The 13,314-nt window shown below is 41.2% G+C and overlaps 1 protein-coding gene across 5 annotated transcripts in view; it reads right to left on the reverse strand.

Moving 5' to 3' along the window:
• Window positions 1-13,314, reverse strand: part of POSTN (periostin) — a 55,595-nt gene that overhangs the window by 27,676 nt on the left and 14,605 nt on the right. For all 5 annotated transcript variants that reach the window (XM_074986896.1, XM_074986881.1, XM_074986905.1 and 2 more), the window contains exons 7-11: window positions 10,923-11,064; window positions 4,867-5,079; window positions 4,483-4,617; window positions 3,444-3,592; window positions 525-661 (exon numbers count right to left, since the gene is read on the reverse strand). In XM_074986896.1, coding sequence (XP_074842997.1) covers window positions 525-661; window positions 3,444-3,592; window positions 4,483-4,617; window positions 4,867-5,079; window positions 10,923-11,064 — 776 coding nt within the window. The remainder of the gene's footprint in view (window positions 1-524; window positions 662-3,443; window positions 3,593-4,482; window positions 4,618-4,866; window positions 5,080-10,922; window positions 11,065-13,314) is intronic.

Here is a 13,314-nt window from a genome sequence, read left to right on the forward strand (position 1 = left end):
CTCTTGTGCTTGGGGACTTACCAGCAGAGAAAGAGGTCAGAGTTCTGGACCTTATTGTCACTGGAATGGCATGAAAGAGCTGGACTGGTGCCTGGAACAAGAGCCTACAGCTAAATTGTGCCATTCTGCGGTGTGTGAAATATACCTCCATGAAAAATGGGGAAAAATGCATTTTCCCCTCCCACTTTTTGTTAAAATTGAATTTTTTCAGAGCAGCTCTGCTCTATATTGATTGAGGGCTGGCTCACGCTACAAAGTGAGGTCAGTTTAACTGCATTTCTCAGGTCTGGGAAAAAATGTCATGTGGTGAAAAATTTAATTATGCTGACCCAAGCCCTGATATGAAAACCACAAGGTCAAGGAAAGAATTCTTTCACTGACCTAACTACAACCTCAGAATTGGGTAACAGAAGAACTCATCATGGTAATACATGTAGTATGTGCTATGCTTCTGTAACATTTCTTGTGTTGACATACCCACAGTCCATAGAGAGATTTCTCTGCTGTGAAAAACTTGTGCTTACCTAAAGCGCTTATCGCTCTTTAACACTTCACGCAGTGACTTTTCAGCTGGTCTGATGATCTGTCTGAAAACATGTATAACACCATTCCTTCCCTCTTTGCTTCCTCTCACCATGCATGAATTTTCGATACATACAGCCTGATTAGGAAAAAAACCACACATAAGCCATGTCTACACGTGCACGCTACTTCGAAGTAGCGGCACTAACTTCAAAATAGCGCCCGTCACGGCTACACGTGTTGGGCGCTATGTCGATGTCAACATCGACGTTAAGCGGCGAGACGTCAAAGCCGCTAACCCCATGAGGGGATAGGAATAGCGCCCTACTTCGACGTTCAACGTCGAAGTAGGGACCGTGTAGTCGTTGCGCGTCCCGCAACTTTGAAATAGCGGGGTCCGCCGTGGCGGCCATCAGCTGAGGGGTTGAGAGACGCTCTCTCTCCAGCCCCTACGGGGCTCTATGGTCACCGTGTGCAGCAGCCCTTAGCCCAGGGCTTCTGGCTGCTGCTGCTGCAGCTGGGGATCCATGCTGCAGGCACAGGGTCTGCAACCAGTTGTCGGCTCTGTGGATCTTGTGTTGTTTAGTGCAACTGTGTCTGGGAGGGGCCCTTTAAGGGAGCGGCTTGCTTTTGAGTCCGCCCTGTGACCCTGTCTGCAGCTGTTCCTGGCACCCTTATTTCGATGTGTGCTACTTTGGCGTGTAGACGTTCCCTCGCAGCGCCTATTTCGATGTGGTGCTGCCCAATGTCGATGTTGAATGTCGACGTTGCCAGCCCTGGAGGACGTGTAGACGTTATTCATCAAAATAGCCTATTTCGATGTAGCGTTCACGTGTAGACGTAGCCATACACACAAGATAAACCACCCAATGTGGTAGCCACAGCCTCCAGGCCACAGACAGAGTAACAGCTGTGAATTGTATTTTTGTAATCAGCCTGAAGCACAAGCTCCTCTGTAATATCTCTGTGTGTCTACACTTGCATTCCTCTTTCGAAAGAGAAATGCAAATGAGGGACATTGAAAATACAAATAAGGCACTGATTTACATATCTTGTGCTTCATTTTATAATCTCTTTTGATATAAGATTATTTCAAAAGAAAAAAATGCAGTGTAGACAGGGCTCTTCCAAAAATAAACCCCCTGGTTAAAAGAACCCTTCTTCCTATCTTGTTTCAGGAAGAAGGGTTTCTTCAAAGATGGGGTTTATTTTTGAAAGAGCCCCGTCTACACTGCTTTTTTTCTTTTGAAAAAATCTCTTCTGAAAACAGATTTTGAAAAAGAAGCACAAGATATGTAAATCAGTGCTTCATTTGCATTTTCAATTTCCCTCAGTTACATCACAGAATCACAGAATCATAGGGCTGGAAGGGACCTTAGGAGATCATCTAGTCCAGCCCCCTGCTTCAAGCAGGATCAACCCCCACTAAGTCATCCCAGCCAAGACCTTGTCCAGCTGGGACTTAAAAATCTCAAGGGATGGAGAAACCACCACCCCTCTAGGCAACACATTCCAATGCTTCACAACCTTCCTGGTGAAGAAGATTTTCCTAATATCAAACCTACACCTCTTCCTCTTCAACTTCAGACCATTACTCCTTGTTCTGCCATCTGCCACCACTGAGAACAGTTTCTCACCCTCCTCTTTAGAGCTCCCCTTCAGGAAATTGAAGGCTGCTATTAAATCACCCCCAAGTTTTCTCTTCTGTAAACTAAACAAGCTCAAATCCGTCAGGCTGGGTCTACACGTGCCCCTTCCTTTGAAAGGGGAATGTTAATGAGTGGGTTCAAAGGGCTTTCGAAAACTGTGGGCGTCTTTTTGTAAGGTCCCGTCTCCACGGGAGGTGCGCAATTCGAAAAGCCGCACTTTCGAATCACCCCGGCTGGCATTATGCTAATGAGGCAAAGCATATTCATTGCAGTGCCTCATTAGCATCTTTCTAACCCACTCATTAAGATGCCCCTTTCGAAAGATAGGGCCATGGGTAGATCCAGCCTCAGCCTATTTTCATAGGTCTTGTGCTCTAGCTCCTTAATCATTTTTGTTGCCCTTTGCTGAACCTGCTCCAGCAAATCCACAGCCTTTTTATACTGGGGGACCCGAAACTGGACACAATATTCAAGATGTGGCCCCACCAGTGCTGAATAGAGGGGAATAACTACTTCACTAGATCTGGTCATAATGCTCCTCCTAATGCACCCGAGTATGACTTTAGCCTTCTTGACTACAAGGGCGCACTGTTTACTCATATCCAGCCTTTCACCCACCATAACCCCTAGGTCCCTTTCCTTCATACTGCTGCCGAGCCAGTTGGTCTCCAGCCTGTAACAATGCTCTTTTGAGAGAGGAATGCAAGTGTAGACACACAAAGATTACAGAGGAGCTTGTGTTTCAGGATGACCACAAAAATATGTTTCGTATTTCCCTCATTTGCATTTCTCTTTTGAAAGAATAATGAGAGTGTAGTAGTAGCCTATAATTTTTAAAATAGCATTTATCTAGCTGCTCAGTTGCAGGTTATTTGTTCCTCTGAAAAGTGAAAGAGGAAGAAAATTTTGTTGTAAATGAGTATGTATACAGTTTGAAACCTGAATATCTGGGTCTCTTGGCAAAAATATTTATCTGTTCCAAAACTAGAAGTTTTTATTATTAATCTCAAGACAAATTCTGAAACTTTCTTCTAGCGTTCATCTATTTCAGCCAAAGTTTAATTTAATTTCAATGCATTATATTTCAAAAGCAAAGCCCTCTCTCTTGTGCAGTGGTATCGTAAATGTTGGTAATTTTGACTTGCAAAGGTGAGCACTCCTAGAACACCAATAGTATTGCCTTATACAGCAGGCTCCATCCTTCTCCTAGTTCATGGGTTGGATAGATTTTATGTGTCACTTCCCAGAATTTGGCAATTGTCATTCACTTACTGTGCGGTATACAAAGATTCTGAGTTGTTTTCCTCCCAGGGTCTCCACTTTCTGTCCATTGTAGAGCGCACTGAGGCCAATTTTCAGTTTCAAAATGTGGTTTTGCAAGATCAGTTTAAGAAGTCGTTGGTCCATCCTCAAAATGTCATCTACGAAATCATTTAGACAATAAAGTATAAATGATTCCCTCATTCAGGTACAGTTCACTGCAAGTACAATGTTTGATTTCCTCTTGTTTGCATTGTTTGCATTTTAGATCAATTACTTTAGACTTAATACACCTTGGGAAACTATTCACATAAATTAAATGTTTAACTCCTTCTTTTGAATACAAATTATCATAAACAGGCTTCTAATTCTTTGATAGGCATTTGGCAGATGATTTATGTGTAGGGAGCTAGGGCTACACTGAGCTGTAGTGCCAGCAGTTTGATGCAAATGAGCAGTCTCAAAAATGCAAATGGTGCTCATTTGCTTATTCACATTGCTAATTTGCATATCTTCACAAGATCGCCCTGTTGGCAGAAGCTGCGTCCAGCAGAAAACAAGCAGTGTAGACATGGCTCTGTTGGCAAAAACACCCTTTGTCTGCAGCCTCTTATGCCTGGCAAAAATCAGGGATGAGGGACTGCCGACAAAAGGCATTTTTGCCTGCAGATCCACATCTACCTGCTTGTTTTCTGCCAGCAGCAGCTTCTGCTGGCAGGCAATCTCACATGAGCATGCAAATAATCCATGTGAATATGCAAATGAGCACTCATTTGCATTTCCGAGACCGCTCATTTGTATCAAGCTGCTGGCACTATGGCTCAAAGTAGCCCTACCTGGTATGTTTTAACCACTAGATTACTAGGGACATATTTGTTGCGACTACTGAAATGAGTATTCACCATTTGTGTAATCCACTCTGAGCTGTTTCTTATCTCTGGATGACTGGGGGAAGAGTTTATTTTAGAAAACCATAGTGACAGAAAATAGGTTTCCAACTTATTCTGACACTATGTAAGAGATAGGGAATATTCCCCTCCAAGATACCTACCAGAGAAAGCTTCATTCAGAGGAATCAGCAAAGTATATTTTCCCTCTGGTCTGAGAGCAGAAGCCAAGCCTAGCTGTGCTATAAGGTCTATGAAAGTGGTCTGCTGGTCACCTGCAAGCTCCAGAACTTGCTTGGCTGAAATTGATAAAGGAAAACACAATTAATTTTAATGTGTTAATTAGTTTTCTTGATTCCGCCATCTCCCTTCCTACAAAATACAATTCAATACAGGAGTGTTTAGAGAGTCTGGATAACTTACAGCAGAGGTAAGCACGCAGGTCCTCTCAATAGGTAGGCTTGTATAGATTAGTCAGATGGAGAATGTGTTACATTTAACATTCCATATCTCTATGATGCTGATATGAAACTATGTCAGTAACTCACCAGTGTCAGGAATCAGCACACGGTCAATGAGGTGGATAACACCATTGGTTGTTACAATGTCTTTGCGGTTTACCATCTTGACTCCATTTATAGTTAAGCTTTCACCATCACAACCTATTTCAATTGTGCTCCCTTCCAGGGTCTCGTAGACTGCTCCACCCATGATGGCTTCAGAACATTGGAGAGTGTTCAAAACATGAAACTTCATGAGAGCTAAGGAGAAAAGAAGAGACAGGTTCATGTATCACTTATTTTAACAGGATTGCATAATGCAGCGTAATGCATTGGCTGAGCATTGTTACAAAGTAATTTTGAATCACTAGCTTTATTTCCCATAATTTTTCATTCCGAGTTTGACAAATAAAAAACACAATATTCTTTTAATGGCAGTACAGATAAAATTTTTTCTAGTATGTGAAAATAGGTTATTTGAACAAGAACTCATGGGCTGTGGCCACACTAGCCTCTCCTTTCAGAGGGGCTGTGGTAATATGGTACTTTGGGATATGCTAATTAGGCACTGTCATGAATATACAGTGCCTCATTAGTATAATGGCAGACATGCATGCTTTGAAACTGCTGGTTTTGAAATGCAAGCCGCATACGTAGCAAGGGGCCTTTCAAAATGGGACCCCTGATTTTGAAAAGCCCTTATTCTCATCTGGTTTTGGCACTAGCAGTTTTGAAGCATACATAGTCGCCATTATGCTGATGAGGCACTGCATATTCACAGCACCACCTCATTAGCATATCCCGAAGTGACACATTACCATAGCCCCTCCAAAAAGAGCGGCCAGAGTGGCCACAGCCATAGTGTGTACTGCAATAGCACTTATGATTTAGAAATTTTTTAGTGATAACGTTAAATACACTCTAGTCTGTTAATCAGATCAGTATAAGCAAGAGGATATCATTTAATAGCCATAGGCAATATTAGGCTGCCTATAGAACTCAGCATATTACTCTCTTTATTGGTTGCTCTGAACGAAGTCTCAGCTGTTAATTACTATTGTTCATTACTTCTTTCTAGTAGCTCCCATGCTGTGTTTTTAAAAATGGAAAAACAGCACCTCCAAGAGATACCATCCTTCTAGCGACACAGTGAAAGGATTTCTAGCTTGTGGTCTTATGCGTTCAGATATATTAGTGTCATTAGTTGTGAGTCACTAAACCTCTGAAACCAGTCTGTGGAAAAGCTGGTAGTAGGCATGGAAGTTTTCTTTTCCCTGCAAAATGAAGGGAGTGTGGAATGTGGTTACTTATGAGAGCTGGGGAAAGTCTGTTAGACCTGTGGAGCTGAAGACAACCTGGGTGGTCTGAACTTTATGGAGGAATTTTAAAAAAAGTGTGACAGGGCTGTCTGCTGGTTTGAATTCTTTACTTTTTGCAAATACTGAAAACACTGGGGGACATATTCTATCTATGTGTAGTACCCAGAGGCACTGAGACCTCATACTAGGGTGAGTGAAGTCTCTGCTCTATAGCCTTGGCTGAGAGCAGAGACTTCGCTCACCCTAGTGTGAGGTCTCAGTGCCTCTAGGTACTACACAAGGACAACCCTGCTGCCTTCAGTGTACAGTGAAGGGCAGAATTCAGCCCACAGGTAAACCTCAACAGAGTTTCCTCTTCCTCTATTGTCAAAAGTACGAGATGAGATTCAATATGAAAGTCTGGTTCATTTGACGTCAACAAAAGAGCGACATTCAGTCTTATGATTGTGTTGCCCAGAAAAGATGAAATTCTTAAAGATGAACTCAAAAGGAAAATTATTTTTAAATCACATTTTACTTTCTTATAAAGCATAAAGAAGTTCTTTGAATTTTCACAAAAAAATTTCCCTTTTTGGGTAAAGTTTCTGTTGTGAGTACAGATATTCTTCCCTCTAATGTTTGCCCCTTTATGCCACTCAGAGGATGGCAAGTCACCTGATGTGTCCCTAATGAGAATTCGCCTAGAGTAGGGGAGATTGTTTACAGCAAACCCTCAATTTAACAGACCTTGATTCATCTGACTTTGGAAATAACATATGCTGGCCACCAGCCTCTTGCCCCCACAATAAATGCTGGCAACTCACCAGAGCCGCCAGGACTGAAGGGGCCGCCAGGGTGGCTGGGGCTGCCGGGACCCCAGGACCTGCAGCGCTGAGTGCGCTGAAAGCCATGGGAGGTGGAAGGTGCTAGGCCAGTGTGCCGCTCCTCTCCCGGTAATTGGGAGAGGGAGGTGGAGGTGAAGAATGGGGCAGGAGGAGAACAGAGGACAGGAGTGAGTTCAGGACTGGGAATGTCAGTGCATCATCATACTGTGTAACCATTTAGATATAACGGACTTTCAGCATTAATTGACACCCCTTCCCTCCTATTAAATCATTAAATCAAAGTTTACTGTGCTGTGCCATGTGACACAGAGAGTTCCCAGCCCCACGCCTCACCCCCAGCGGAGTGCAAAAATTCTCTTGGCATCTTAATAAGGGTCAACTAGCACTTTGCCAGTTCTTAACTCTCATACAGTCACTTAGGCTATGTCTACACTGGTGCCTCCCTTTTGAAAGGGGCATGCAAATGCACCAGATCGAAAATGCAAATGAGGTGCCAATTTCAATTTTCAGCACCTCATTTTCATAATAGGGGCCACTTGCTGATCCAGAAGAACTACTTTTGAAATGCAAAACAGCGGTGTAAATGGGGTTCCTCCAAAAAGAAGCCCCCCTTTCGAAAGCACCCTTCTTCCTAATTTTTTGCAGCTCTTCTGGATCCGCGAGTGGCCCCCATTATGCAAATGAAGAACTGAAAATTCAAATTAGTGCATCCTTTGCATTTTTATCCAGATCATTTGCATGCCTCTTTTGAAGTTGGGGAGCAGTATAGAGGTAGCCTCAGTGTACCTAATTAGTACAAGATAGAGCAATCTTTATGATACTCTAAATTATGTAAGGTTCAGGACAGAACAAATTTGCTCATATCCACTCACAATGCAGTGGCAGTCAGAAAAGCTAACAGAATATTGAGAATCATTAAGAAACAGATAGATGATAAATCAGAAATTATAATATTGTCTCCACATAAATCCATGGTACACCCACATCTTCAATATTGCATGCAAATGTATTTGCCCCATCTTGGAAAAAGATATATTGGAATTGGAAAAGATTCAGAAAATGGCAAAAAAAATTATTGCCGTTATGGAACAATTTCCACAGGAGGAGAGATTAGTAAAACTGGGACTTTTCAGTTTGGAAAACAGATGACTAAGCAGGGGTATGATAGAGGCTTAAAAATTCATGACCAGCATGGAGAAAGTAAATAACAAAGTGTTATTTACTCCTTTGCATAACGCAAAAAGTAGGGGTCATCAAATTAAATGAATAGGCAGGACACTTAAAACAAACCCAAGGACAATGCACAATCAACCAGTGGAACTCCCCGGATGAGGATGTTGTGAAGATCAAAACTGTAACAGGGTTCAAAAATAGTGTTGCCATAACAAAAAAAGAGGACACCCCTGAGAGGGAGTGTAACTGTAGTAGTACCTATCAACCCATGTTGTATTAATGTGCTATAGTATATATAGTACATTAATACAATGTGAGTTGGTAGCTACTGATACAGATACACTCCCTCTCAGGGGTGTCCTCTTTTTTGAAAGCTCAGATATGGTAGCCCTATTCTAAGAGTAAGTACGTCAATTCATGGAGGGTAGGTACATCAATGGCTATTACTCAGGATGGGCTGGGATGGTATCTCTAGCGTCTGTGCCAGATGCTGGGCATGGATGGCATGGAATGAATCACTTGATTGCCGGTTTTGTTCATTTCCTCTGAGGCTCCTGGCATTTGTCAGTGTTGAAAGACAGTATCCTGGGCTAGATGGACTTTTGGTCTGACTCAGAATGTTTATTTTTATGCTGCATATTCTGAGAATCAAGTGACTGTTACAGTCCTTAGACAGCTCTGTGCTCTGTCACCCAAATCAGGTTCTGATTGCTTTTCTTTCTTTCTTTCTTTCTTTCAAGGACTTCTTGGAGGATTGGAAAACTAAACTAATTTATTACTTTACTATATAACTCCTGACAAACACACACACACACATGCACAGAGCTTCAGTAATTTCTTAGGAAACATCCCACTGACCCCAATCCTTTCAAGGAGCGCTCCAATAAAAAAGGAGAAATTAAACTTGCTGTCCCTAAGCTCCCCACCGCCCAAATAATTTTATGTGTTTTTTAGTTTGGAAAGAAAATGTTGGAACCATCTTTACTCATTCTAAAGGAACACAAAAAGACATAGACAGTGCCCAGGGCCATTCACCTTTTAAAAACAATAAATATGCAGTTCCAGCCTTTTATGTCATAGTTTCCAAAGATTGCAGTCAGACATCCTTCTTCTAATGTTTATTTCCATTTCCTTGCCATTTTTTTTTGTAATTTAAAACACAACAGAAACTTTGACTCCTACAGTATACAAAATTTGCCCCTTTCTTAATAAGGACAGATGTTAGCTATAATTTACAACTATAATGATTCTAAAGGGATTTCCTTTTCCTTTCCCTGGAAAGTACATTTTATGAGTAATGTATGCTTTTGACCAATGTTGGTTGAATTTAAATACACAGTTGTTCATTTAACATCTTGTCTGTTAAAAGAGTCTTATCACCAAGTATGAGACCACTGCAGACACGTGCTGGAAATCGCTCTAATAGCTACGCAATTCACTTAAGCACTGGCATTCAGTGACTGGCAACATTTTTAAATGATTAAAATTAGATTGCCTTGAAACTGTATTTGCACAGACAAACTGAAGACAAGCTGTGAGAACAACAAGAAGTCCTGTGGCACCTTATAGACTAACAGATATTTTGGAGCATAACCTTTCATGGGCAAAGACCCAATTCATCAGATGCATGAGTTGGGGTCGGGGGGTTCATGCATCTGATGAAGCGGGTCTTTGCCCATGAAAGCTTATGCTCCAAAATATCTGTTAGTCTATAAGGTGCCACAGGACTTCTTGTTGTTCTCGAAGATACAGACTAACACGGCTGCCTCTCTGAAGATTAGCTTCTTTCTCAACCTTCACTTAAACTTCGCAGATATAGGTAGGACAAGAAAATTGGCAGCTATGCCATTGTTTAAAATGCAGTGTACAGTCATCATTAAATGATTGCTCATTGCAGAGGACTGCTAGCTTGCTGGCTAGAGCACTGGCCTTGCCTTCCTACCCCCAGGGGTGTGAGTTCAGTCTTTGAAGGGTCTGGGGCAAGATAGGCTTTTTATTTATTTTTAAAATCTGTGATAGCAATAGGTCCTGCTGTGAGCCCAAGGGACTGAACTCAATGATCTCTTGAGGTGCCTTCCAGTTCTATGAGATATGATCCTCCCCAGTGCATGTCAATGGAGATACCCAGTTTACACCACCTGTGGCTGTGGCTCTTAAATGGCCTGCAGTTATAGATTCCATAAATCTGAATGGCAATTCTGCCAGCGTGACAATAGGAATATCCAGTTCAAAACATATAGGGCAAACATTTTAAAAGCACGGCTGTGACATAGGTAGGCCTCCAGGAAAGTCCACGGAAGTAGACTTTTAGAGTTACTTAGGATGGTGGGTAATTTTACCCATAAACAACATTTTTGATCCCTTGGGGATTGTAAAGCAGCATGCATTTTTGTGTTATATTATTTGTAAGTATTATCATTTTTGACACAGCTCATAGATGTGCATGGCATTTCACAAAATTGTCTTTATTTTCCTTTTTTTATAGTAGAGTCTAGCAGTATGAATTAGGATTGCAATTTCACTGTGTGCTGTAAAATATAAGATAATCTCACTCTTGAAGAGTTTCCATGATAGAATTTTGTCCACAGACTACATACATTCTTACTACAAAGAAGCTATAGGTGTGTCTGAGTCCAAATCCCCAAAATATAAAGCTGAGGTCCATTTCTATTCTGCCCACTTTTTTGCAAGAATTGTAGGATTTTAAGATCCCTTTGTTGTAATCAAATCAAGAGTTATGCTTGAAATATAGTTGCATTTTTCCCTATATATAAAGTCACTGATATACCTTCAGAAGCCACCTTATCACCCATGATCCTTTCCAAGACTCCCCGTGGAAGTTTTTCAAAAGCTTCATTAGTTGGAGCAAAGAGTGTGTAATGGCCAGGCTTTCCAAGTGTGTCCAGTACTCCAGATGTAATGGCAGCAGCCTAGAAAATATATGTATTGCTTACTGAGAGCATTGTTCAAATACATTAGCCTTAAGGGTGCAGAAAAACAAAACCCTTAATCATGGGTGGCAAGGGAAGGCCCATGTGGGGAAGACAAACTCCAGCCCTGCCTCTTCTGCCTGAGGCCCACCCCATAAGCAACCTTTCCACCCCCACCTCCGGAACCAAGTCCTGCCTGATCCCAGCATAATCCCTCCTGGCCACCTGGCATCCGGATCTGTCATATTGTGGCCCTAGACTTCCCAGGTGGCTGGGGAACAAAACTGTTTTGCCATGTCCCAGACTTTCCAGGAGGCCAGCGAATGTATTCACCTTTGGGAAGGCAATGCCTTCTCTTGCCTATAATACCCACAACCTGTGCTCTTAATTTCAAAATCTCAGAGGGTAAAGTCCTGTACTCAGATGCTCATATTCATCACTCATTGAGAACAGTGGAATCTCTTGCATGTGAATCTGTAGTCAGAATGTAGCACTTAGTTACCATGCAACTGATACTACATTATGATCTAGCGCTTCAGAATTTGTATTGAGATATTTTAATGCTATGTTGAAATGAATTATAATATTCTTTTGCCTGTTTATGTAAATAAAATTACAGAACTGAAATATAGAAAACTAAATGTTGTAGGGAAACATCTTGGCTCAGTCTTCTGCACTGCTTTAGCAGATACTGTAAGGCAGTTTATTTAGATAACTTAGATGTCTTCAAGTCACAAGGGCCACACAAAATCCATCCTAGAATATTCAAGGAACTGCCTGAGGAGATATCTAAGCCATTAGCAATTATGTTTGAAATGGAAAATGGGAGAGATTCCAGAAGACTGGAAAAGGGCAAATATAGTACCAAATTTTATATATATAAAGGGAAATAAGGAAAATCCAGAAAATTACAAAGCAGTCATCTTGACTTCTGGACTCAGAAAATAATGGAGAAAAGAATTAAGCGAGTAGATCACAAACATCTAAAAATAATAAGATGTAAGTAACAGCATGGATTTGTCAACAACAAATCATATCAAACCAATCTGAAAGCTGTCTTTGACTGGCTAACAAGCCTTGTGGATAGGTGTGGGGGAAGAGGTAGATTTCATATATGTATTGACGTTAGTAAGACTTTTGATACTGTCTCTCATGGCCTGCCAATAAACAAACTAAGAAAATAAAACCTAAATGGAACTACGATAACTGGATAAGGATTCCAAGGATTTATCAATGTTTCAGAGTCCAGCTGGAAGGTCACAACAAGTCAATGCTGGGTTCAGCTGCATTCAGTGTCATACTTACAGATTTTGAGAATAATACCAAAGATGAGAAGGATTGCAAATGCTTTGGGGGGATAGAATTCTAATTCAAAATGATCTGATTGATCTGGAGAAATGGTGCAAATAAATATGATGGAACTCAAAATGGATGAATGCAAGGTACTGAACAGAGAGAAGAACAATCAGATACACATATACAAAATGGGAAATGACTGCCTTGGAAGGAATATTTCAGAAAGGGATCTGGGGGTCCTAATGGACCACAATCTAATATGAGTCTACAGTGTTACACTGTTGCAAAAAAAGTGAACATCATTATAGGATGTATCAGCAGGAGTGTTGTAAGTAAGACATGAGATGTAATTCTTCTGCTCAATTCCACAGTGCTTGGGCATGAACTGGAATGTAGTGTACAGCTCTGAATGCCATATTTCGGGAAAGACATGGACAAATTTGAAAAAGTTCAGACCAGAGCAACAAAAAGGATTAAAAGGTGTAAAAGAAAGTGACCTATGAAAGAAGACTGAAGAAAAATGAGGATTTTAGTCTGGAAAGGAGAAGAGTGAGAGGGGACACAGTAACAGTTTTCAAGTACATAAAGGTCATTATAAGGAAGAGGGAGAAAAATTGTTCTGCTTAACTTCTGAGAATAAGACAAGAAACCATGGGCTTAGATTGCAGCAAGATCAGTTTAGATTGGGCGTCAGGAAAATCTTCCTGTCTAGATAGTTAGGCACTGGAATAAATTGCCGAGAGAGGTTGTGGAATCACCATCATGGGAAATTTTCAGCAACAGGTTACACAAACACATGTCAGAGGTAGATTGAATGGTGCTTGGTCCTGCCATGTCTACATGATATCTTGAGGACCTTTCCAGTCCTAAGGTTTGATGCAAATATATTTACATGGTTTAATTCCTCCAATTTTGTTCAGATTGATTAGTGAGCATTAGTGATAAAATGTATGA

Source organism: Carettochelys insculpta, chromosome 1, assembly GCF_033958435.1.
Source record: "Carettochelys insculpta isolate YL-2023 chromosome 1, ASM3395843v1, whole genome shotgun sequence".
NCBI lineage: Eukaryota > Metazoa > Chordata > Testudines > Carettochelyidae > Carettochelys > Carettochelys insculpta.